The 26,168-nt window shown below is 39.6% G+C and overlaps 1 protein-coding gene and 1 pseudogene across 2 annotated transcripts; both read left to right on the forward strand.

The window, feature by feature from the left end:
• Nucleotides 1-14,163, forward strand: part of LOC142618006 (aminopeptidase M1-like) — a 32,562-nt pseudogene extending 18,399 nt beyond the window's left edge.
• Nucleotides 14,164-16,973: 2,810 nt separating this feature from the next.
• LOC142613071 (aminopeptidase M1-like) lies at nt 16,974-23,729 on the forward strand. Of its 2 annotated transcripts, XM_075785269.1 has the most exons (19): nt 16,974-17,337; nt 17,403-17,548; nt 17,646-17,748; nt 17,919-18,105; nt 18,190-18,283; nt 18,457-18,610; nt 18,734-18,838; nt 18,929-19,045; nt 19,151-19,264; nt 20,227-20,409; nt 20,563-20,845; nt 20,945-21,066; nt 21,145-21,242; nt 22,160-22,337; nt 22,417-22,531; nt 22,614-22,681; nt 22,796-22,870; nt 23,041-23,118; nt 23,288-23,729. In XM_075785269.1, the coding sequence occupies exons 1-19, from the start codon at nt 17,110-17,112 to the stop codon at nt 23,471-23,473; spliced, it is 2,634 nt and encodes an 877-aa protein (XP_075641384.1). In that variant the 5' UTR covers nt 16,974-17,109; the 3' UTR covers nt 23,474-23,729. The 2 variants fall into 2 exon arrangements, with proteins under 2 accessions (XP_075641384.1, XP_075641375.1); XM_075785260.1 differs by having other exon boundaries at nt 17,919-18,283.
• Nucleotides 23,730-26,168: the final 2,439 nt, after the last annotated feature.

Genomic DNA, 26,168 nt, shown 5'->3' on the forward strand with positions numbered 1-26,168 from the left:
CTCTTTTCCGTCCAACCCAAATTCACATGAAATTTATGTCATGGAAACCCTTCAAAAATTTTGTCTTCGAGAAAGATAGAACAATAGTAACTTTCTAGTTGCAAGTTCTGAAGAGATTACAGTGGTTTTGGTAAAAAAAAATTGTAGGATAGTATGAAACAGGTTTAGGAACAAACCATTATCATGATGAAAACTATATAACTACTATTTTGAAAAGTGCTCATTTCTTTTATATATGGTAACAATGGTGATACTTATCTAGATAAGAAATACCATTAGAAAGTTTATCTACTTGATATTTGGTGACATACCCTTCATCTTGATTAGCTTCCAGATTCTTTCTAGGCTGCCATGTATTACTTAAGTGATTGCAGTTACTGTTCATTCTTTTTTGGTCCATCTTCGTCAACCAATCATCTTCGGCAATATATGAGATAATTGTTCTAATTTTTCCATTGGACTAAGAAGATCAGCTAGTCCATTTTTGCTCATTTGTAAAATATTTCTTATGTAATTGTATATCAGTTAATTATCTTTTATCTTGCATCTGTAAATCAGAGGTCACTTGCTTCATATATCAAAAATTTGCTTGCTCAAATGTGAAAACAGAGGATTTGTGGGCTGCACTTGAGGAGGGATCCGGTGAGGCTGTGAACCAGCTAATGAATTCATGGACAAAGCAAAAGGGGTACCCAATTGTCTCTGTCAAAGTCAAAGATCGGAAACTAGTGTTTGAGCAGGTTTCTTGTGTCTGGTCTCTTTCACTCGTTTTTTCCTGAAATAACATATCTTAACCCTAATGCATACTGTGTCGTTTCATTTTCTTATGAGTGTCGCTTAATAATATTTTGAGAATTTACTGAGTTCTGACAAATCAATATGATAATGGCAGTCACAATTTTTGGCAAGTGGTTCTCTTGGGGATGGGCAGTGGATTGTTCCAATAACATTATGCCGTGGCTCATATGATGTGCACAAGAATTTTCTACTGCAAACAAAGTCTGAAACTCTTGATATGAAAGAGCTCCCGAGTGACGGGAGCAAATTAGCATCTTCTTGGGTAAAACTTAATGTCAATCAGACTGGCTTCTATAGGGTTAAATATGATGAGGACCTTACAGCTAAACTCCGATATGCAATAGAGAACAAATACTTATCTGCAACAGACAGATTTGGTCATTTTGATATTTGTACTCGTACCTGCTATTATCTTATGATAGTATGTGCTTATGGTAGAATAGAGCACTTAACACAACCTTTTTTTTTTTAACAGGAATCCTGGATGATTCACTTTCCCTTTGTATGGCTCGCTAGCAGCCTTTGAATTCATTGCTTACCTTGATGGGTGCTTATAGCAGGGAACTTGAATATACAGTGCTGTCTAATTTAATCAACGTAACGTTCACCTCTTGTTTAAGACTTAGTAGATTTCAGTTGTGCTATTAGTCCTAATTCTAATCCCTCTATTCACAGATAAGTTATAAAGTTGAAAGAATTGCAGCTGATGCAAACCCCGAGTTGCTGGAATGCGTTAAACAATTTTTTATTACCCTTTTCCTGCGTTCAGCAATGTAAGTTGTCCTACATACAAATAATCGAAATCCCTTTGGTGGTCCTTGTTTATAAGTCATTCTGGTTGCTCTGTCTACTGTTTTTTCGATATAATTGTATAAGTTTTTAGACTCTTTAACACAAGTTGTTTAACCTAGTTATTTAGCCAAGTGATTACTTAGATAAATTTCACAGATCAAGGTTAACACAATAAAATCATATCATGTAAATAATGCGGAAATATAAAGAATGCAACGATATAATAACCCAAGAAAATAAAATCGGTAAAAAACCTAGGGAGGATTTAATCTAGCTATCTTCAAGGTAAAACAGATCCACTATAAAAGAATTGAAGTTTGTACAATAGAACTTAGACCACTAACATCCTATTGCTACCTCGAATAAAAAACTTACTATCATGACTACGTGACAACTCCAAGTCCATAGACTACTTCTTTCCTTGATCTACTGCAAACACAAGTTCTCCTACTTATGACTTTGAGACTCCACTCAAAGGTTTCAAATCTTCTTTAAGTTCTTTATGCAACAACTGAAGTGATCACCAAGTTCTTGACATGAATCTTGATCTTGATAACCCTAAGTGTGTATGAAGGTAAAAACCTCTAGATCTCACAAGAGATTCAACACACAGCATATCAAAGACCTCTAAAACGTAGCTAGGGTTTTTCTTTTTATATGTGAAGTAAAACATAAAACCCTACATGTTAAAAGGGCTTAGGCTGAATTGGAAATTTTATAGAAAATTAAATCTGCACGATTCTCAATCAATCGAATCTAATTTTCGACTGATCGAGCCTTACAGATTTTGTCCAATAATTTCTACAATCACTTGATTCCAATTTTACAATCAAACATACTTTGAGCAAGCTTAAACCTAGACTCTATGTTTTGATCATAGTTTACCAACACATTACATATTGTAGTTCTAATACATTAGTCCCTAAGGTCTTAAAACCTAACAAATTGATATCTTTGAAGTTGATTTTATTCCATTTGATTGAGAAAGCCCCCTACGATGTTAACTATTGAGGTACTAGAATGTCTGAAAATACATTTCCACAGATTTATAGCATGAGTGTATCATTTCTTTTATACTGAATAATTAGGTTATTAATAGGTGATTGATATGCTACTAATAATAATATTTGCATATCTCACATTTTCTGAATTAAGTCAATTTTTTCGTATTTAAATAGGGCTGCAAATACCAAATAAATAGCAGACAGAGGTATCTTTTCTTTAAATCTAAGAGACAACTGTAAATGTCTCAATGTAAAAAGTGTGCTGGTAAGGAAGAACAAAAAGTCACTTAAGGATCGTTGCAATTCCTCATTCAAGTTTTGTTGTGATCGACTCACAAAGTTTTACCTCAGGATCTAGGATACAGATATTTCTTGCATTATTTGACTTATATGAATATTTATTTCTTTTATTTGGAGATATTTTATATATGATTTGTCAAGATTAAAATCGTCATATATACTAATAATTATATTGAATAAACCTTAGACATTAGGTTTGAAGTTGCATAATATGAATAAAACTTTCTAAGGAAGCATGTAGGATGTTAGAAAAAGCTTTAAGGGGAAGAGATCTCTGACTTAACGGTTGCAGACCACCAACGATTTATATGAGCCCTTACATGCTAATGAAAACCCAGTTTGTATATATGATTGTATCACTAACACAAATAATTAGCCCTTAAAAACTTTGAGCAAGTCCAAGAGCTAAATTGCTCAGTGGCATTATTTGCTCTCCTTTATGAGGAGAACCAAGATTCAAATCTCCCTCCCACATTGTTGTAACTATCGAAATATTATTTTTGTGTGTATTGGGCAAAATTAGCTTCTTTTGTATTTTCCTTCTTCCATTTATTTTGTTCAATTTTTGAATTCCTTTGCAGGAAGCTTGGTTGGGAGCCTAAGAAAGGTGAGAGCCATCTAGATGCAATGTTAAGAGGAGAGGTTTGGACTGCCCTTGCTGTGTTTGGATATGATCCGACACTAAAAGAAGCAAGTAGGTGTTTTCATGCATTCTTGGACGACAGAAATACACCACTCCTCCATCCTGACATAAGAAAGGTTGGCAAAAAGAAAAGCATTGGTCAATTACTAGTATTTACCCATCTACAATACCTATCAAGTTTTCTTATGGGCTGTGGTTGCAGGCAGTATATGTGGCTGCAATGCGGAGAGTCAGCAGCTCAAACAGATTTGGTTTTGAATCTCTTTTGAGAGTTTACAGAGAGACTGATTTGAACCAGGAGAAAACACGCGTCCTAAGTAATAACATATCATTGTTTGAAATGTTGCAAAATTATTTGAATCTCTCTAGTATGTTGGAGACATGTCTCTTTTTGTGCTTGTAGGTTCATTAACATCTTCTCCAGATCCCAGCATAATTCTTGAAGCTCTCAACTTTTTGTTGTCTTCTGAGGTATAATTGGGAAGGTTAAAATGTTTTTCCGTGCTAGTTGATAAATATTGTCTGATGGAGCTTGGGATATTGATGCTGGCTTTATTTCCCATTTGATCTAGGTTCGTACTCAAGATGCTGTTCTTGGGTTGGCTGTTAGTAGGGAAGGACGTGAAACAGCTTGGGCATGGCTGAAGGTAATACTCCATTAGTAATGTAAAATGCAAAAAGCACATCAATGTGAAGAATTAAGAGGCCGTTTCTAAGATTTGATAAGCATATACAGGGGACAGGGCACTCATCTTCTTTCCTGTGGGAAGAACATGCATGGCTGTATATCTCATGTACTTATTGCTGATAAAAAGGAAAATTGAGAAATGCTAGAGGTGTAAATTGTAATCATTTGGGTTGATGTGCTGAGAAATGAAGCCACGTCTATATCGAAACTGCTAGTTTACATTAAAGTTGTGTTTCTCTAGTTAATTCCTTGATGCTAGTCTTCAACCATTGTTTCTCTAGCTTATTGTCGCTAAATTCTTTATGTATACATGAATGAAAGGGTACTTCGTTTTGATTTACTTTGGCACTGATCTCGTATTATTCTATTCCCATGTTCATTACGAATTTACGAGTACATTCCACTTTGTTGTCTAATGCATTTTTTCTACTTTACATGTGATTGAAATGCAGGATAACTGGGAGCATATTTCAAAAACCTGGGGTTCTGGATATCTAATTACTCACTTTGTCAACTCAATTGTCTCCCCGGTTTGTCTCTCCCTTCCTCCTTTCTCTCTCTTCCTCCTTTCTCTCTTTTCTGTTGTTAGTTCCACAAGTATCAGCTTTTGTCCTTTGTATCTTAATTACACATGCATAGAAGTTAAGTTTAGTTTTAAAAAAAAAAAAAAACAAATGTATAGTTAAATTCAGTTACACTTTGTTATTGCTATTGCTTATCTTTCTTTTTTTTTCTTTTTTCATGTTTGATAGTGACGTTATTACAAGGTGACGGCACATTAAGAAGCTGACGGAAGTTCACCTGTTACATACTGAATGCACGTTAAGAAGCCGACGGCGATACGCTATCCGTCAACTACTGTCATTGACACCCCTTTAGCATTCACGGCCATGCCCCTTACGCAGCAACATTAAGCTGACGGATCACGTGGACGAGTCAGGGGTGACGACCTTGGCTGTAAGGTCTTTGGCTGATGTCCTTGGCTGACGGACCACGTTGGCGTACGTAAGCTGACGACAGTATAGGAGTTACACGTGGGCTGACGACCATGGCAGGTGAAGGCTGAAGGAATAACCCAACTTTCATTTTTAGCCTATCTGGACCTCTGCTTATGTGAGCATAAGGAAAGTTCTTGCGCTACGCGTTCGACTTAATTAATAAGATTCCTATAAGGAAAGGGCTCAATACAATAGGCAAAGATCCGCGAATTGCTCTCTTAAAAAGGAAAGTGCTTCTTCACCAAGGCGCATATTTCGGCCACACACCACTATATATACCCCAAGACCCTCATGACCCAAAGGTACGCACAATTACCTCAACTCTGGCACTCTAGGGTTGTTTAAAGATTCTAACTTGATCGTCGGAGGGTCTTTGGCCGGCACCACACCGGTGTTCTCTGCCAACCACCTACTTTTTTTTTTCTTCGCAGGTGTTGCTTCAAATCGGTGAAGTACTAGCAGCTTACTGGTGATCTTTTGGGCATCATCAGTTGGCGCCGTCTGTGGGAAAGAAACAAGCATTTAGCCTTGCTCTATTCCTGAGACAAAAAGTTGTATGGTACTCACTCGATCGATGGCAACAGTCAACAACCAAGGCGACGAACCGCATGCTACAGCGCTAGAAAGGCAAGTTCAGACGCTGGCTGCCGCTGTCGAGCGCCTTACTAAACAGAACCACGACTTAGAAGAGCAACTACGGCAGATGACGGCGCACCAAAGTGCGCCGGGGGAGGACCAGGAAGTAGCGAGCCCGGAGGGGAGGAATGCCGTCAGGCCTGAAGGTAGTACCGCACCGACAAGGCTGGAGCGGCCGGAGACAAACCCGCCATCCGCCTCGGACTCCCTGCCACCTCATATCACAGCCGAGATGCAAGAGATGAGGGAGCGCATGGATGCAATGATGAACGCCCTTAAGGGACGGGTATCCAGCAATCTGGACGACCTAGTCCATAGAACGGATTCACCATTCACAGCGTTGGTGAACTCATACCCCGTCCCTTCAAAGTTTAAAATGCCCCATGTGGAAAACTACGACGGATCCAAGGACCCGCTGGACCACCTGGAGTCTTTCAGAACACAAATCCATATTCAGGGTGAACCGAACGAAATCATGTGCAGGGCTTTCCTCACCACCTTGAAAGGGCCTGCGAGGGATTGGTACAGCAGGTTGACGCCTAATTCCATCGGCACTTTTAAGGAATTAGGTGCACAGTTTGTATCGCACTTCATTGGAAGTCATCGACGCAAGAGGTCTATTGCATGTATACTGGGAATTAAACAACGAGAAGGTGAGACATTAAGGTCTTATATAGCCCGCTTTAACAAGGAATCCCTCTCGATAGACGAGGCAGACGACAAGACACTTGTGGCAGCATTCATGAACGGGTTACAAGAGGGTAAGTTCTTGTTCTCTCTATGCAAGAACGACCCAAAGACTATGTCCGACGTATACTACAGGGCGACGAAGTATATGAACGCGGAGGATGCCTTCACGGCCGTGGACGACTACAAACCCGAGAAAAGGGAGAGACAGGAAGATACGAAACCCGATAATGGACGAAAGAGGGGAGAACCGAGAGGGACGAGATGATCGACGACCCAAGCCGCCTACGGGAAGGTACACGAACTTCACTCCCCGAATGCGCCCATCGACCAGGTGTTGATGCGATTAAAGACAAGGAAACTTTGGCCTTTCCCGGAAAGCCGAAGGGAGATCCCAACAGGAGACCAAGGGATAAGTACCGCCGATTTCATCAAGACCACGGCCATGACACCGCCGATTGCTACGACCGAAACAGCAAATAGAAGCTCTCATTAGGCGAGGGAGGTTACAGAGGTTTGTCAACAAAGAGAGGGCAGACCCGCCACAAAATCAAGCCCCTCGGCGAGATAATGATCGCCCCAGGCAACCCATAGGAGACATAAGGATGATTGTAGGAGGCACCACAAGGGCCAGATCTTCCAAGAAAGCCCGAAAGACATACATCAGAGCGGTCCAGAATGTCCAATCGGCAAGTCCTGCGCCTGGAAGGCCGCGGATTGGAAATCCCCCCATTGAATTCTCGGAAGTAGACGCCCAGCGCCTCCATCACCCCCACGACGACGCTTTGGTCGTCACCATACAGGCGGGAGATTACAACATACACCGGGTTCTCGTAGACAACGGTAGCTCAGCAGACATCCTTTACTATCCCGCTTTCTAACAGATGCGAATTGAAAGGGAGCGACTAACTCCGGTTAATGCCCCACTCATTGGCTTTGGAGGGGCGAGGGTGCATCCGCTGGGCACTGTCACTTTAGCAGTAACCGTTGGAGACTACCCACAGCAAGTCACCCGGAACGTAACATTCCTGGTAGTCGATTGCTCGTCGGCTTACAATGCCATCATAGGACGTCCAACCCTCAACTCATGGAAAGCTGTAACCTCGACATACCATTTAATGATAAAATTCCCTACTGATCACGGGATTGGAGAATTAAGAGGAAATCAGGTATCCGCACGAGAATGTTACGTGGCCATGATGGAGATGGACAATCACATTCAGGCCATGAACATAGAAGAACGTCGGGTGGCGACGAACCCGTCGAAAAGCTCGAAGACGTGCACCTCGACGAAGCCCACCCGAGCGAACGACAAAAGTCGGAACCTTGGCCGACCCGGCGGTACGTCAGAAACTTGCTACTTTCTTGAAAGAAAACAAAGATGTATTCGCATGGAGCCACGAAGACATGCCGGGAATCGACCCGTCAGTCATGGTGCACAGGTTGAACGTGTCACCATCCTTTCCGCCCGTCCGACAGAAAAGAACCTTCGCCCAAGAAAGAGACCAAGCAATAGCGAGAAGAAGTCCGCAAACTGCAGGATGCGGGATTTATCATGGATGTGTATTACCCCGACTGGTTGGCGAACGTCGTAATGGTCAAAAAGAACAACGGGAAATGGAGGATGTGCGTCGACTTCACGGACTTAAACAAGGCGTGCCCCAAAGATAGCTACCCCCTCCCGCGGGTCGACGTCCTGGTGGATTCCACGGCCAAACATCAACTGTTAAGCTTCATGGATGCATTCTCCGGGTATAACCAGATTCGAATGGCCGAGGGTGATCAAGAGAAGACTTCGTTCGTAACAAGCCAAGGCCTTTTTTGCTACAAGGTCATGCCCTTCGGCCTGAAAAACGCGGGCGCAACCTATCAGAGGCTCATGAACAAGATGTTTGCACAGCAGATTGGAAGGAACGTCCAGGTGTATGTCGACGACATGCTGGTCAAAAGCCAAGAGGAAGAAGCTCATCTGGAGGATCTTAAGGAAACATTTGATACTCTTCGCTCCTACAACATGAAGCTCAACCCAAGCAAGTGTGCCTTTGGAGTGACGGCAGGAAAGTTCTTGGGATACATGGTATCCCAAAGAGGGATCGAGGCCAACCCGGACAAGATTCAGGCCATTATGGGGATGGCCCCTCCCAAAAATATCAAGGAAGTACAAAGCCTCAACGGTAGGGTCGCCGCGCTCAGCAGGTTTGTGTCGAAGGCTGCAGACAGATGTCTACCTTTTTTCCGAACATTGAAAAAATCATTTGAATGGACTGCCGAGTGTCAACAAGCGTTCGAAGATTTAAAGGCCTACCTCTCTTCCCCACCATTGCTAAGCCCCTCGCAACCAGGAGAAGAACTGTTCCTCTATCTGGCCGTTTCCCCAGCAGCGCCGCCGCGGCCCTAATTAGAGAAGACGATAATGTCCAACGACCCGTGTACTATGCGAGCAAGGCATTGCACGGTGCAGAAGAGAGATATCCCCCCATGGAGAAACTTGCCTTCGCTTTGGTTACAGCGGCCCGTAAGCTCAAGCCATATTTTCAAGCCCATACAATAGTCGTCCTAACTGACAAACCTTTGCGGCGGGCAATGGGCAGCCCTGCGGCTGCCGGAAGGATGGCGCTGTGGTCCGTAGAGCTAAGTGAATTTGATATACAATATCGCCCCCGCGTCGCCATCAAGGGACAAGCGGTGGCTGACTTCATTGCTGAGTTCACCAACGCGGGAGGCGAAGAAGAAAAGACTCCCCAATGGGGCATTTTCACTGACGGGTCATCCAACAAGAAGGCTGGCGGGGTAGGGGTCGTGCTTAACTCTCCGGAAGGCGACGAGCTAAAATGCATGATTCGCCTCGACTTTCCTACAACTAACAATGAAGCTGAGTATGAAGCCCTGATAGCAGGTCTAGACCTTGCTCAAGTTGTAGGGGCCACGAATGTGGTTGTTCATTGCGACTCCCAAGTCGTCACAAGCCAGGTAAACGGCGAGTACGAGTGCAAGGGTGAAAGAATGAAGAGGTACTGGGAGCAAGCAAAAAAGAGGGTGGACGGACTGCAAGCCGAAATAGTCCAAATTCCAAGAGGAGAAAACGAACATGCCGACCGACTTTCCAAAGCCGCATCTGCGGAAACTATGACCCCCATCGACAAGGTACTTTCTTTCATTCAGTCCTCACCATTAATTGACGTTGTCTGCGTACAGGAAATTGGTTCCGAAAACATTTGGACCATGCCCTTGATCTCCTACCTAAAAGATGGCACGTTGCCTGATGAAAAGGAGGCCGCCAGGAAGTTGAAGGTCCGGTCTGCACGGTTTGTCTTGATAAAGGACGTTCTCTACAAAAGGGGTTTTTCTCGACCATATCTAAGGTGCGTAGGCCCCGAAGAAGCAGACTATGTTATGAGAGAAGTACACGAGGGGATATGCGGCAACCACTCTGGATCACGGTCGTTGGTACAAAAGCTGATCCGGGCCGGGTACTATTGGCCAACAATGCAAAATGACGCCCAGGTTTATGTGAGAGCTTGCGACAAGTGTCAAAGGTTCAGCAACATCACTCGGCAACCGGCGGAAGAATTGACCCCCATAACTGCCCCATGGCCATTCGCCCAATGGGGGTTGGATATCATGGGACCATTCCCGATGGCGGCAAGGCGGTGAAGTTCCTCGTCGTCGTCATCGATTACTTCACCAAATGGGTTGAAGCTGAAGCCCTAGCCACAATTACTGAAAAGAACATAAGGGGTTTTGTATGGAGAAACATTGTTTGCAGGTATGGAATTCCAAGAGTCCTAATCTCAGACAACGGTAAACAATTTGACAACGACTCCTTCCGAGCCTTCTGTTCAGAGTTAGGAATCAAGAACCATTATTCTTCCCAGCCCATCCTCAAGCAAATGGACAAGTAGAAGTCACCAACCGATCCTTGCCGCGAATCATCAAGACTCGGCTCGAGGGGGCAAAGGGCGTATGGCCCGAGATGCTACCCGGCGTGTTGTGGGCATATAGAACGACGGTGCGAACCCCTACGGGAGAAACCCCTTTCCAGCTCGACATACGGAAGTGAAGCGGTCATTCCAGCCTAGAAAGGACTCACAAGTAATAGGGTGGCCAAACACTACGAGGGAAGAAATGATCAAGAGCTTCGTTTACAATTGGATCTAATTGACGAAGTAAGGGCGGTGGGCGAGCGGAGACTCGCGCGATACCAGGACCTCGTAAGCAAGCACTACAACTCCCGAGTCAAGCACCGAGACTTCAAAATCGGAGATCTTGTTTTAAGGAAAGTAATGGGCGCGGCCAGAGATCCCACACAAGGAAAGCTCGGCCCGAACTGGGAAGGACCCTACAAGATCGTATCATGGCGAAGAAAGGGCACCTATCACCTAGAGACTCTCGACGGGCAGAAACTGCGACACCCATGGAACGCCGAGCACCTCAGAAAGTACTACCAGTAGAAGATAACAAGCAGAACGTTACTCCTCATTACCAGTTTATGATCCTTAGTTATTTGTCTCAGCTTATTCTTGTCTACAGTATATTTTAAGTCCAAAGGGCTAAAAACTTATCTTTCTCATTTTTGAGCAAAATTTTACTTATGCATTTAACATAATAAGAGGAGGTTCATTCGGAAACGACTAGTGAATTTTTTATGTCTTGAAGAAAACAACAGGTCCTCTACATATAAGTCCACAAAGTAGACGGCCTACGTCTAAGTCCACAAAGTAGACGGCCTACGTCTAAGTCCACAAAGTGGACGGCCTACATCTAAGTCCACAAAGTGGACGACATGCTTATAAGTCCACAAAGCGGACGGCCTACGTCTGTGTCCACAAAGTGGACGGCCTACATCTAAGCCCACAAAGTGGACGACATGCTTATAAGTCCACAAAGTGGACGACATGCTTATAAGTCCACAAAATGGACGGCCTACGTCTAAGTCCACAAAGTAGACGGCCTACGTCTAAGTCCACAAAGTGGACGGCCTACATCTAAGTCCACAAAGTGGACGACATGCTTATAAGTCCACAAAGCGGACGGCCTACGTCTGTGTCCACAAAGTGGACGGCCTACATCTAAGCCCACAAAGACGGCCTACGTCTAAGTCCACAAAGTGGACGGCCTACATCTAAGTCCACAAAGTGGACGACATGCTTATAAGTCCACAAAGCGGACGGCCTACGTCTGTGTCCACAAAGTGGACGGCCTACATCTAAGCCCACAAAGTGGACGACATGCTTATAAGTCCACAAAATGGACGGCCTACGTCTAAGTCCACAAAGTGGACGACCTACATCCAAGTCCACAAAGTGAACGACCTGCTTATAAGTCCACAAAGTGGACGATCTACATCTAAGTCCACAAAGTGGACGGCGTCATAAATAAGTCCACAAAGTGGACAGTCTTACACCTAAAATGACGGTGTCATGTTCAAAATGACGGCGTTATGTTCAAAATGACGGCGTTATGTTCAAAGTGACGGCGTTATGTTCAAAATGACGGCGTTATGTTCAAAGTGATGACTTAATAACAGTGTTATGTTCAAAGCTAGCTGACGGCATTGTTCATAGAAAAATGGGCGCATTGCCAAATGGATACATCAAGCCAGATTAGCTGAAAGAAAAAGGCTGACGCCGTTAGAAAACTATCGGGCATGCAATTAAGTTATCAAATGACGTCGCCCATGAAACTGACGGAATGATAAAAAATGACCCTGAGTTTTCATGGAAAAGAAGCTGACGCCGTCATCAGTTCAAAAATTGAATTGAAAGAGAAAAACCCCGTCGCCCCTAAGCTGACGAAGCTCATCACGAACATAATTCTGACTTACAACACAAAACACACATAATTGAAGCATAAAACGACATTAAAATTAAAGTAGACAATGTCTGTACAAAGGCCCAGAAAAATGGGCGTCAAGTATTACTACTCCGTCTACACTTCTCAAAAAAAAAAAAAAAGAAAAAAAAAAAAGAAAAAAAAGAAGAAAACTTTAAGTTCTAGGGGAGCGTCAGTGTCCTCCATCGTCTTCGACATCAACAGGCTGGGCACATGAGAGAGAAGGGCTGGCGGCATTTGGGTCGCCATTATGAGGATTTGCCGAGTCGAGTGACGGAGTGGTCCGCTGCTGGCTGAGCTAGGACGACGCTGTTGACCCTCTGGCTGTTGGCGTCAGCTTCTTCAGGAACGGCGTCACCTGCAGGGGTTGACGGGATGGACTCATCCATTGAAATCCTTGACAAATCCAAGTCAAGATACGCCGATTTTACTTGCTTCAGGCAGTCCTCAAACCCGTCACCATAGTAGGCGGCACAAGCGTCTATGAAGGCTGACGAATCTTGAAACTCCTTCACAGCGTCATTCCTAGCCGTTTCCACTTGGACTAGGATGGACCTTAGCTCCTTTTCTGCCGCCACCTTGGCCTCCGTCTCCAGCTCCCGGCGACGGGTTTCCTCCGTCAGCTTCTCCTTATAGTCTCTCAGCTCCATGCCCAAAATTTTGTTTGCCTCTTTGAACTGCGCTTGGCCGTCAGCTAGGTACTTGACGCGCTCGTTCAGACGGGTGATCACCCCCTCCTTGGCAAAGCACCTATTCGACAAGGTGACGGCACATTAAGAAGCTGACGGAAGTTCACCTGTTACATACTGAATGCACGTTAAGAAGCCGACGGCGATACGCTATCCGTCAACTACTGTCATTGACACCCCTTTAGCATTCACGGCCATGCCCCTTACGCAGCAACATTAAGCTGACGGATCACGTGGACGAGTCAGGGGTGACGACCTTGGCTGTAAGGTCTTTGGCTGATGTCCTTGGCTGACGGACCACGTTGGCGTACGTAAGCTGACGACAGTATAGGAGTTACACGTGGGCTGACGACCATGGCAGGTGAAGGCTGAAGGAATAACCCAACTTTCATTTTTAGCCTATCTGGACCTCTGCTTATGTGAGCATAAGGAAAGTTCTTGCGCTACGCGTTCGACTTAATTAATAAGATTCCTATAAGGAAAGGGCTCAATACAATAGGCAAAGATCCGCGAATTGCTCTCTTAAAAAGGAAAGTGCTTCTTCACCAAGGCGCATATTTCGGCCACACACCACTATATATACCCCAAGACCCTCATGACCCAAAGGTACGCACAATTACCTCAACTCTGGCACTCTAGGGTTGTTTAAAGATTCTAACTTGATCGTCGGAGGGTCTTTGGCCGACACCACACCGGTGCTCTCTGCCAACCACCTACTTTTTTTTTTCTTCGCAGGTGTTGCTTCAAATCGGTGAAGTACTAGCAGCTTACTGGTGATCTTTTGGGCATCATCAATGTTCTGTTCTATCTATCCCCCAGTTTGCTTCATTTGAGAAGGCCAACGAAATAGAGGAGTTTTTTGCAAATCGTGCTGAGCCCAAGATTGCTAGAACCTTGAAGCAGAGCATTGAGCAAGTTCACATAAATGCAAATTGGGTTCAGAGTGTTCAGAATGAATAACATCTTGCCAAGGCTGTGAAGGAATTGGTACTTGGTACACAGGAAGCACTAGGAGACACTTTTATTAGGCCTTTGCTGTCGAGACTCAAGAAGAAAGCAAGTGGACTACAAATTTCACAACTTTTCATAGTGTAAATTTGCCGAACAAGTGTGATAATAATGAATCAAACATATATATATATATATATATATATATATATATATATATATATATATATATATATTGTTTGTATATTAATAACATATCTTTTGGAGGGTTCTTTCGAGTTTCTACTTTTGGTCTCCCTTTTGTTTGTGTGAATGTGTTTTTGTTTATTTTCTCTTTCTTCAATTTATTTTTAGTAAAAGTCTAATATAGCATTTTTGGTGTTAATGCATGTTCCCCACATATTATCTTTGCACTACAATGAAGTATACTATGTTTCAAGTGTATACTTCCTCCCACTCACAATTGAGTGGGTCCCATAATTAGTGGGTCCCACCAACTGTGAGTGTGAGGAAATATGCACCCGAAACCGGGTGTATTTTTTTTCCTGTGCTACAGGCTGATTTTAGTGGCTTCCCTTAAATGACATGCACTATCTTTCTCCTTAAAAAAATTAAAAAAAAATTAAAAATTAAAAAAAATTAAAAAAAAAAAGTGATAATGAGTTTAAGTCCTCTCTAATCCATTGTCATCTAGTGTTTTTTTTTTTTTGAGCAATGTCATCTAGTGTTTTTAAAATCTCATCCTCAAACTTTGATGTTAGTATTATTTTGATCTTTTATTCTTGTTTTTTTTTTTTTGGTCATGATTGTGTAGCATCTTTTATACTCCTATTGTGTCACATCAATGTAGCATCTTATTCCATCTCAGTCCATTCAATCCACTTCAGTCCAATTTGATCCATCCAATCCATTTCAATTGTAAAATCTATTAGTAAATAAATAAATGAGTTAACTTAATTATTTTGTCCAAATCTTTTAGTACAAGAAATCATTTAAGAAATTTTTAAATTAAGGGATAATTACAGTAAACTCACCTGTGATTAGGCCCATTTTCACTTTACACTTTGCCCACCTGAGCTAACTTTCGTTAAGGATCTGTTACCCACATCTCCTTTTGCCATTAGAAAAACACATTTCTTGGAAAAAAAAAACAAACATAACAAAAAAAAAAAAAACTAGGGTTTTGATTGCTTAAAATCTTCTATGAGAACATATGCCCAGAAAAATTAAACCTAAGTCAACCACTCTAAATATCATATTTTCCTCTCACCTATTCTTCTACAACATTCTCTCTCTCATCTCTTTGCTCTCTCTCTCTCCGATGGTGGAGTTAAAGAGGACATCGGCCACCATAGCACAGCAATGGGTTTCATTTTCCTTCATTCTTACTTCATGGGTTTCATTTTTTTGTGGTTTTGGTTGTGGGTTCATCTGATTTTTGTGTGGGTTTGGTGACTGATCGGTGGGGTGGATCTTTGGTTTCCTTCGTTCTTGTTTCATGGGTCTCGCATCTATCTCGGTCTCAACCTCCGTCTCGGCGGTTTGGAGCAAATCCAAGAAGAAGGCCGACGGTAGTTTAGAGAGAATGGAGCTCGATCTCGACCTCCGTCCCGATCTCAACCTCTATCTCGGCCAAAATGGAGCTCGATCTTGGCCTCCGCCCAGTTCGTTGATGATTGTGAAATCTCTCTTCCTTTCTTTTTTTTGATCAACGATGGTGGTAGTGGGTTTGGTTACTTTGTTGGCGTGGGTTTGTTGACTGATCGAAGGGTTTGGTGATTGGTTAGGTGGGTTTGGTGACTGATTGATGGGGTGGATCTTTGGTTTGGTCGGCGGGGTGGTGGTGGTGGTTTGATTGTGTTGGTCAGGGGTGGTGGGATCTAGGTTTGATTGTGTTGGCCTGGGTTTGATCTAGGTTTGATTGTGCTTTTCAAGGTTTGTTGTGATTGGTTTTTTTTATCTAGGTTTGATCTGGGTTGGTTTGTTTACTAGGTTTATGGGTTTGATTTGCTAAGAATTTGGTGTTGATTGTGTTAGATTTAATGCTTTCAACTTGTATTAGATAGATCATTTCCTATTGTAAAGAAAACAAAACACTAGTGATGTTCACACATTTCTAATGATCATACCTTTTTTGTAAAAATTGGAAACCTTAGTTTTTTTATTTGTTTTATGTTTGTTCGTCTAAAAATGTGTTTGTTTAACGGCAAATGGAGAGGAAGGTAACGGATCCTTAATAGAGCAAATATCTAGTGGGTAAAGTATAAAGTTTTAAACCACAGGTAGGCAAAGTGAAAACCGGTCTAACCATATGTGGGTTTACCATAATTATCTCTTAAATTAATATTAATCAAACAATGAGATCTTTTAAATAACGCATCTTATGAATGTTTTCATTTATTTTTCTTTTGTTATTATTATGATAATTATTTATTTGGTAATGTTTATCAGAATATATATATATAGAGTATCTTTTCTTTTTTTGGTTTAATATCATAATTTTCAATTCATAACCAAATTTTTTATAACATCTTTCATATAGTTCATGCTTCATAGAATGTTATAAAGTTACCAATTCACATTATACGTAGTTAAGAAAATACAATACAGTAGGTTCCAGTCAGCTCAATTGGTAAAGTTTTTTATGATTGAATAAAAGATATGGAGTTCAATTGTGGTTTGTTTGTTTGTTTGTTTTAGATAATGTGGGTAGTTTTTTTTTTTTTTTTTTTTTTAAAAACTAACACATAATGTTTACTCATTTTTAAATTCTCTAACAATAGACAAATTCAAATTAAAAAATTACATTAAAGAAAAAAATTTTAATTTGGTGTCTATATATATATATATATATATATATATATATATATATATATATATATATATATATATACATACACACACCGTGTGTGTTTCTAAAAATAAAAAATAAAAATAAAAATAAAAAAAAAGGTATATTTTGTAATTTGCACCTGACAGAGAGAGCATTCATTGCTTGTGGTGTGTGACTTCTCACTTGTGTCCTCATCGAAAATCTCTATCGCCGCTTTTGGATTTGGTTGAGCAGAGAAGAGAATCTCATAAATCAAAATCTATGGAGCAGTTCAAAGGGCAGTCTCGCCTCCCCAAATTCGCCGTTCCGAAACGCTACGACATACACCTCAAACCAGACCTCACCGCCTGCAACTTCGCCGGCTCCGTCGCCATCCACCTCCACATCGTCGCCGATACCACCTTCATCGTCCTCAATGCCGCCGATCTCTCCGTCCATTCTGCCTCCCTTTCCTTCGACTCTGGCTCTTCTTCTTCTTCTTCTTCTAAGGTAATCATCATCTTCATCTTCGACCTTTCTTTTCATCTTCAGATTGATTATGTTTATTCGTTTAGGTTTTGGAGCCTTCAAAAATTGAATTGGTTGAAGCGGATGAGATTTTGGTTCTGGAGTTCCCTCACACGCTTCCCCTTGGAATCGGAGTTCTCAATATCGCTTTTCAAGGAACTTTGAACGATAAAATGAAGGGCTTCTATAGAAGGTATAAGCTTTATACATACATACAAACATTTATCTATTTAATTGACTTCTTCTTCTTCTTTTATTAATTGACTTCTTCTTCTTCTTCTTCTTCGTAGTACATATGAGCATAATGGTGAGAAAAAGAATATGGCAGTTACGCAGTTTGAACCAGCTGATGCTAGGCGATGCTTTCCATGTTGGGATGAACCTGCTTGCAAGGTGTCACAATCTCTCTCTCTCTCTCTTGGTTAATTTAAGAATGGAGCTTGTGATTTGATTTTGTGGCTAAAGAATTCTTTGATTTAGAAGTAGATCTGCCTGTTTACGTTTCAAATGAACACAAATAAAAAGCTTATTTGGCCCTTCTTTTGTGGCATTGGGTGTTGTAGGCTACATTCAAAATCACTCTGGATGTGCCATCTGAATTAATAGCTCTTTCCAACATGCCAATCATTGAAGAAAAAGTGGATGGGCATCGGAAGACAGTTTCATATCAAGAATCACCAATAATGTCTACATATTTGGTGGCAGTTGTTGTTGGATTGTTTGATTATGTGGAAGATCACACATCTGATGGTAAACTTCATCCACTATTTTCATTTCGTCTTGTGAGATTACAGCTTTTTTTGTTGACATTTGTAATCTTACATCTCCATATAGGGATCAAAGTTCGAGTGTATTGTCAGGTAGGTAAGGCAGATCAAGGGAAATTTGCGTTGGATGTTGCTGTGAAGACACTTGGATTATACAAAGAGTAAGATTTTCTGTGAATTTCCACCAAATTAACAATTGCTTGTCACAGAATTGCAATTATATAGCTGAGAAATACATATAATTGGACACTGGCTTGTGGGTGCTAGTGATTCCTTAAGTTGTTGCATTTTGGCACTTATCAGGAATTCAGATTAACCATGATACTTTCTACAGATACTTTGCAGTGCCTTACTCTCTTCCCAAATTGGATATGATTGCAATCCCTGATTTTGCTGCTGGGGCCATGGAGAATTATGGTTTAGTTACATACCGGGAAACAGCTTTACTCTACGACGAACAGCATTCTGCAGCTGCCAATAAGCAGAGGGTAATGTGCAATTGTGAATGTTGCTCTTTTTGTTTGTATTTAGTTTGGCAAATGCAATATGGAGCTATTGATATAATAACACCCCCACAAAACTTATAATCATTTCTTTTGGATACTATGAAGGTTGCGACTGTCGTAGCCCATGAATTGGCACACCAGTGGTTTGGCAATCTTGTAACAATGGAATGGTGGACTCATTTATGGCTGAATGAGGGGTTCGCAACATGGGTATATTCATTAGTCGTATGCCCATATAATCTTATACATAGGTGCAAAATATGCTTGTAAATTATGTCAATTATTTGTGTGTGTGTTCAGGTTAGCTATTTAGCAACTGATAGCTTGTTTCCAGAATGGAAAATATGGACTCAGTTTCTTGATGAAACCACAGAGGGTCTGAGGCTGGATGGGCTTGCAGAGTCACACCCCATTGAGGTAACTGTGCATGGGCTATGTTTTTGTCTCAGTATGATCTATTTTAAAGTATTAGTATTAGTAATTTTATGAGCATATCTCAATTTAAGCGCTCTGTTTTTTTAGGTGGAGATAAATCATGCTAGTGAGATCGATGAAATTTTTGATGCCATAAGTTATAGAAAAGGTGCATCTGTTATCCGGATGCTGCAAAGCTATCTTGGTGCTGAATGCTTTCAGGTTGGTCATTATGTTTATCACTTTTATATGCGTCTTGTACAAGTTAAAATATTTCTTATGATTGAAGAAACTTGTTTTTTCCGTCCATTAACCAAAATTCTCCTGAAATTTATGTTATAGAAAACCTTATAAGCTTTCAGACATAGAAAAATAGGCAATTAAATCTCCTTATTGCGACTTCAGAAGAGGTTAAGAGATTTTTCTTTTAGAAAATGGTTTGATGGTAATGTGGAATTATAAAATAAATTTTTTGAAAGAGGTTTTGGAGATAACCAATAATGTGATGTATACTATGTAATTAATAATTTAAAAAGTATTTCATTCTAGTTATATTGAGATGAAGTTTGTGATGGTCATCTAGATTAGAGATAATTAGAAAGCATATCTACCTGATATCTGGTGACATAACCCCTGCTAGAGTAGCTACCAGGTATTATTGAATTGAGTGCTGTTGAGGCTTGTGCCTTTTCATTTCCATTGGTGTCAACCAATCACCTTCTGCATTTCATGGGATTAATTTTTCAAATTTTATTTGAAAGAATTATTAGATTAAGTCGTAGTTCAATAGAGTATGCTGGTTGTTGGATCTGAGTTTGTGCGATCAGCATTATGAACATCCATCATATGGTCAGTTAATGTCAATGCCTTTCTAAGAAGCAATCAGTTCTGTGTAGAGAACGAGAAAGTATCTCCTTGTACCTTTTGCTTTCAGGTGGCTTGTAAGGAAAATATACAAATATGGTTTTTTTTAATATCTGATAGTAATTGTGATTAGGTGGTTGATTCTGTATTGAAATTAAGAAGTATACTATGGGCTGCTCATTTGAGATGAGAAATATTTGTGATGTACTTGTAAGTTAATTATCTTTTTTCTTGCATTACCAATTTTTTTGTAGTTTTAATTGACCATTTATGCTTCTTCCCCCCCTTTTTTTTTTTTTCTGATTTGTGTATGTAATCAGAGGTCACTTGCTTCATATATAAAAAAATATGCTTGCTCAAATGCCAAGACAGAAGACTTATGGGCTGCTCTTGAGGAGGGATCTGGTGAGCCTGTGAACAAACTAATGAATTCGTGGACAAAGCAAAAGGGATACCCAGTTGTCTCTGTGGAAGTCAAAGATCAGACATTGGTGTTTGAGCAGGTTTCTTGTGTCTGCTCTCTCTCAGCCATTTTTGCCTTGAAATAACAACTTTAACTTAGTCGTGTATTCAGCTGTTTCAATTTGTAATGAGTTTCGCGTAATAATATGTTTTAGAACTTTCTAAATTGTGACAAATGTTTGTAATAATGGCAGTCGCAATTTTTGTCAAGTGGTTCCCATGGGGATGGGCAATGGATTGTCCCTATAACATTATGCTGTGGCTTATATGATGCGCGCAAGAATTTTCTACTGCAGACAAAATCTGAAACTCTTAATATCAAGGAATTCCTGAGTGATAAAAGCAATTCAGCATCTGCTTGGATAAAACTTAATGTTGATCAAGCTGGTTTCTATAGGGTGAAATATGATGAGGACCTTGCTGCTAGACTTAGATATGCAATAGAGAACAATTACTTATCTGCAACAGACAGATTTGGTAAATTGGCTATTTTGTAATCGTACTTGCTTTTTTTCTTTTTCTTTTTTCCATTGATGCTAGAAAAGAGCACTTAACGACAACAACTTCCTTTAACAGGCATTCTGGATGATTCATTTGCCCTTTGTATGGCTCGCAAGCAGTCTTTGACCTCATTGCTAACCTTGATGGGTGCTTACCGGGAGGAAGTTGAATATACCGTGCTGTCTAATTTGATTAGTGTAATGTTCACCATCTTACCTCATTTATGTTTATTTCAGTTATGCTCTTAATCCTAATTCTGGTGTCTTTGTTCACAGATAAGTTATAAGATTGTAAGAATTGCAGCTGATGCAACCCCTGATTTAGTGGATTACATTAAACAATTTTTTGTTAGCCTTTTCCAGTGTTCTGCAGAGTAAGTATTTTTACATAGAAATAATTGAAATTCCTATGGTGGTCCTTGTCTATAAGTCCGTAGGGCTGTGCTGTCGACTTCTTTCTTAGCATGACCTTTTAGAGTCCAATGAGATATTTGACTATAAGCATTAGCCATTAGGTAATTTGAGGTACTGTAGTGTACAAAAAGGCAGCCCACATATTCCAAGCTTTTTATGTGTGTGTGTGTGTGTGAGTGTGACATTTTCTGATTTAAATTTCTTTCATAAATAAAGCTGCCATTAGCAAATAAACAATTGGAGTTAATGCTTGATTGCGTCTATAGATATCTATTAATGTCTCAGAAAATATTAATATTTATAAATGTGGATATAAACAGCTTTAAGGAAGAAGAAAAAGACCCAAAGAAAAAAATAGCAATCGATTAAGGTTTACTTTATTTTACTGTCAAGTTTTGTAGAGATAAATGTACAAAACTTATATATATATATGTGTGTGTGTGTGTGTGTGTGTGAATTTTGTAGGGATAACTTTACAAATTTTTGCCCCAAGATCTAGGATGTAGATATTTCTTGCAATATTTAATAGGCAAATTGTATTTGCATATTCATCTTTGTTTTTGAGGATATCTAATGTATACTTAGTCTGAAAAAATTTGTCATGCTTTCTATTGAGTATATTGAATGAACCTTAGTGGTCACCTTGGAAGTTGCTAGTATAATCTGTATAATACTTACTAAAGAAGCTGCTAGGATGTCAGAAAAGTTAGTGAGAAGAGGTCTTTGACATGGGAATTGCAGACCACCAATGAGTTATATGAGACCTTACATGCTAATGGAAACCCAGTGTCAATTAATGAGCACTCAAAACCTTTTAGCTTCTTTTTTAATTTATTTCTCCATTTTTTTTTTCTTTAATGTTTGAATTTCTTTGCAGGAAGCTTGGTTGGGACCCTAAGACAGGTGAGAGCCATCTAGATGCAATGTTGAGAGGAGAGGTTTTGAATGCCCTTGCTTTGTTTGGACATGATCTGACACTAAATGAAGCAAGCAGGCGTTTTCATGCATTCTTGGATGACAAAAACACTCCACTCCTCCCTCCTGACACAAGAAAGGTTGGTGAAACAAGCATTGGTCCGCTAGTTTTTATCCATTTACAATTGCTATTGATGTATATTGTGGGTTTGATTGCAGGCAGCATATGTGGCTGTAATGCGGAGGGTCAGCACCTCGAACAAATTGGCTTTTGAATCTCTTCTGAGATTGTACAAAGAAACTGATTTAAGCCAGGAGAAAACACGCATCCTAAGTAATATCATATCATTATTTAAGATGTTGAGCATCAGATTCTCTTTACTGAATTAGAACGATGTATCTTATTGTGCTTGTAGGTTCATTAGCATCTTCTCCAGACCCCAACATAATTCTTGAAGTTCTCAACTTTTTATTGTCTTCTGAGGTATCTTGGTTTAATATAATTGTGGAGGTTAAAAAAAATTTCATTTGAGCTGATAAATTGTAGTCAAATGGAACACTGGACACTGATGTGGACTTCATTTTCCACTTCATTAAGGTTCGTAGCCAAGATGCTGTTTTTGGACTTGCTATAAGTATTGAAGGACGTGAAACAGGTTGGACATGGCTAAAGGTAATACTCGATCAGTAATGTAAAAAGGACATTTTGGTTTGCATAATATTTGCATGATATATTGTCCTTGAAACAATTAGGTGTAGCGTTGTTAAAAGTCGAAAACATACATGAGCTGCTTGTTATCTGATGTATTTTTTTTTTCCCTTATGAATATGATCGAAATACAGGATAACTGGGAGCATATATCAAAAACCTGGGGTTCCGGATTTCTAATAACTCGCTTTGTCAGTGCAATTGTCTCTCCGGTTTGTCTCTCACTCCCTCCTCTGATCTCTTCTGTAGTTAGTTCTCTAGTATCAAGTTTGTGCCCTTTGTATCAATTACAGATGTTATGCTGAATTTAAATTCAAATGAAGTTAATTATTTATTACGAATGCTTAGCCTTTGTCTCATTTGGTTCTTCCACTCCCCCAGTTTGCGTCATTCGAGAAGGCCAAGGAAATAGAGGAGTATTTTGCAAGCCGCAGTGTGCCCTCTATTGCAAGAACCCTGAAACAGAGCATTGAACGAATTCACATCAATGCAAATTGGGTTCAGAATGTTCAAAATGAGAAACATCTTGCCGAGGCCGTGAAGGAGTTGGCACACAGGAAGTACTAGGAAACACCTTATTTGGCCTTGTTGTCATTTTACAATAAAGCTAGTGGATCAAATTTCCTTTCTTTTCATAAATTCAAATATGCCCTATCAAAGTGATTCCCAAACAACAGCACTCTTAATAATATTTTCTGGAGTCGGTTCTTAATTAGGGTTTTGCCTTTATTTTTCATTTTTTCTTCCTTTTGTATCTTGCGTGTATGAAAGCTGTATGAATGAATTTATTTTACCCCCTTCCATAGAAGTGTTTTTTGAGAAAGCCCTTCCATAGAAGTTCAAATTGCATATTATTTCATTTATTTATTTTTGTTAATAGTTTGACAGTTACAAGTTACAACAACACAGGCAATATAGGAGAGAGAATTTGAACTCCGGTTATCCTTATAAGAGACAACATACACTGCTACTAAAAGTTTTAAAGTTCTTTGACAAGTACCACTATTGAAGGAGATAGATGATTCGAAGGGCATATATGTGTTAATACATGTTTACTACTAAAATAAAACCGTCATGTTCTCAAAAAAATAAATAAATAAATAAACTCGTCAAAATTTTTTTTTTAAGAAAATAAACCCATCTTAAAAGTTAAAATCCAAGGTCGAAAGGAAACCAATGGATATCATTTGAGATTCACTGCTATGCTAGAACTTACATATTATAATCTAACTAGTTAAAGTTTCTTAGGCCCATGATAAATGAAAATGAAAATAGTAAATGAGACTTATAAATATTAGTCACACCATTCTTAAAATATTGTCATTATTTTCTAACAAAGTATAGTTGACATAATATATTAGGTTTTTTAAATTAGGTAATCTTTATGTGTTATTTGAAGTGTTTCAAATTTTATAAGTTTTTTATTTTTTATTTTTAAGGAAACATAATACATTTTACATTCAATTATTTATTTTGTAAATAATGTAATATGCAGTTAGAATTTGTTTTTAGTGCTTCTTACAAATAGTCCGTCCTCTATATGTCTTGAATGGCCTAAAGATGAAGTAGATATAAGTAAATCCATCACTTTTTTTTTTTTTTTAAATACAATACTTTAATAACATATAAGAAAAATGTAATTTTATTAAGAACCTACCAATATTACATTAAGAATGTGACATAATTGTCAATAATGCAACTCTTCTTTCTACACAAACCTTTTCTCCTAAAACATCACCAAAGTTGACTAAAATGCTAGGCTGATGTAGCTCAATAGGAGCATAGAAACCATAAATTCTACGTTTCAGCTTTTAAATATTACTAGTCACAGACTCACCTATGCATGGGAGTATATAATTATTTTGAGATGTAGTATAAATATAACGTATAATTTATTCTTTAAATTTTATTAAAGATAATTTGTTCTCCCTACAAATTAAACAATTTATAAAAGTAATTTCTATCTCTTAATTTTTACAAATTGTTAGTGCATTTTAATTTAAAGTACGTTAAAACTTAAATTAACTGAAGATTAATAAAGAGATGATTATAGTGGAATTTGCTAAAGAAAAAGTTAACTTGTATGTAAATTAAATTAAATAAAATTTAAGAGTTCTCTAAAATAATAAATAACATGTAGGTTATGAGAAGGATTGGAAGACTATATATATGGCTATGCTACGGACTAATTTCATATCAAAAGTGAATGAAGATAAATAGTTTTTTTTTTTTTTTGATACAAGATAGAATTCTATTCTAGCCTAATCTAAGTGTATATGTGTGTGAAACTCCCTCTTGGAGACTTGAATCTTGGCCCTTGCCCCCCACACTCCACAAGCACTTATACTTGTGAAGTGACCATCACACCAAGGATGTGCGGTGGTGAAGATAAATAGTTAAAGTATAGAGTATTGTGTGAGGGAGTGAATTTAATGATACTCCTATATACTTAAGAGATTTAGGGCCAAAGAAAGGTGTTTCTTTTGGTGGAGCTTTGAGCTCAACCACTTATGCAAAGTTAGCCCAAGCTACACAATGAACTGTTAAACTGTTGTATCTTGGAGGGGACAAGTCATAAGTGAATTTTTGCTACATCAGTTTCTACGTGTTGCCAACCGCAGAGGGCTTAAATCTCCTTCAAGAAAGCGATATTTCCGTGCCTTAGTCTGACATTGTTCGATTATATTTTTTATTTTTATTGTAATCAAAATATTATTTTATTGGTAATTTCTCCAACACAAATATATAATTTTATTGTAGGGTCCATGGGCCTAGTAAACATATACTAGGATGGCCCAAAGGTATTTGTGGGCTAAGGGCCCAATCCGAGGATACTGAATTGTCCAAGGATGTGTAAAAGTCAGCCCATGAAGCGATGCTAAAAAATAAAGAAGTGGTATCTAGTCAAGCATATCTAAGAGAATGGTCCAAGGATGAATGTGCCCTCGGCTATCTTGAGTCAAGGTTGAAGAAATGCTGATTGACCGCCGGAGACACTATTCAAGAAGATCCTATAGGTAAAGGTAGGCATGGTATACGTAGAAGATAAGAAGGACAGTGAGATATTTAAGATAAAGCTGTTGTCACCGCCCTCGCATTTAATGTGTTACAGCTACTGTTCTGGCCGCATTAATGGAGAAGTGAGGCCTGAGCGTCAGAGAGAAGCCAGGGTCTTGTCTCCAAAGACTTCAGGGAAGCTGGATGGGACAAGTATCTAAACGAGCAATCCAACCATGAGGTGGAGGAGGAGAAAGAAGTGAAA

The sequence above is a fragment of the Castanea sativa genome, chromosome 1, assembly GCF_040712315.1.
Source record: "Castanea sativa cultivar Marrone di Chiusa Pesio chromosome 1, ASM4071231v1".
Taxonomy (NCBI): Eukaryota; Viridiplantae; Streptophyta; class Magnoliopsida; order Fagales; family Fagaceae; genus Castanea; species Castanea sativa.

Bases quoted from the DNA above. Each gene is read 5' to 3' on its own strand.
- LOC142613071 (XM_075785260.1), top strand. From the start codon at position 17,110: ATGGAGCAGTTCAAAGGGCAGTCTCGCCTCCCCAAATTCGCCGTTCCG. The intron at 19,265-20,226 runs GTTGGTCATTAT...GTATGTAATCAG, and splicing joins TTGGTGCTGAATGCTTTCAG to AGGTCACTTGCTTCATATAT. The intron at 21,243-22,159 runs GTAAGTATTTTT...ATTTCTTTGCAG, and splicing joins CTTTTCCAGTGTTCTGCAGA to GAAGCTTGGTTGGGACCCTA.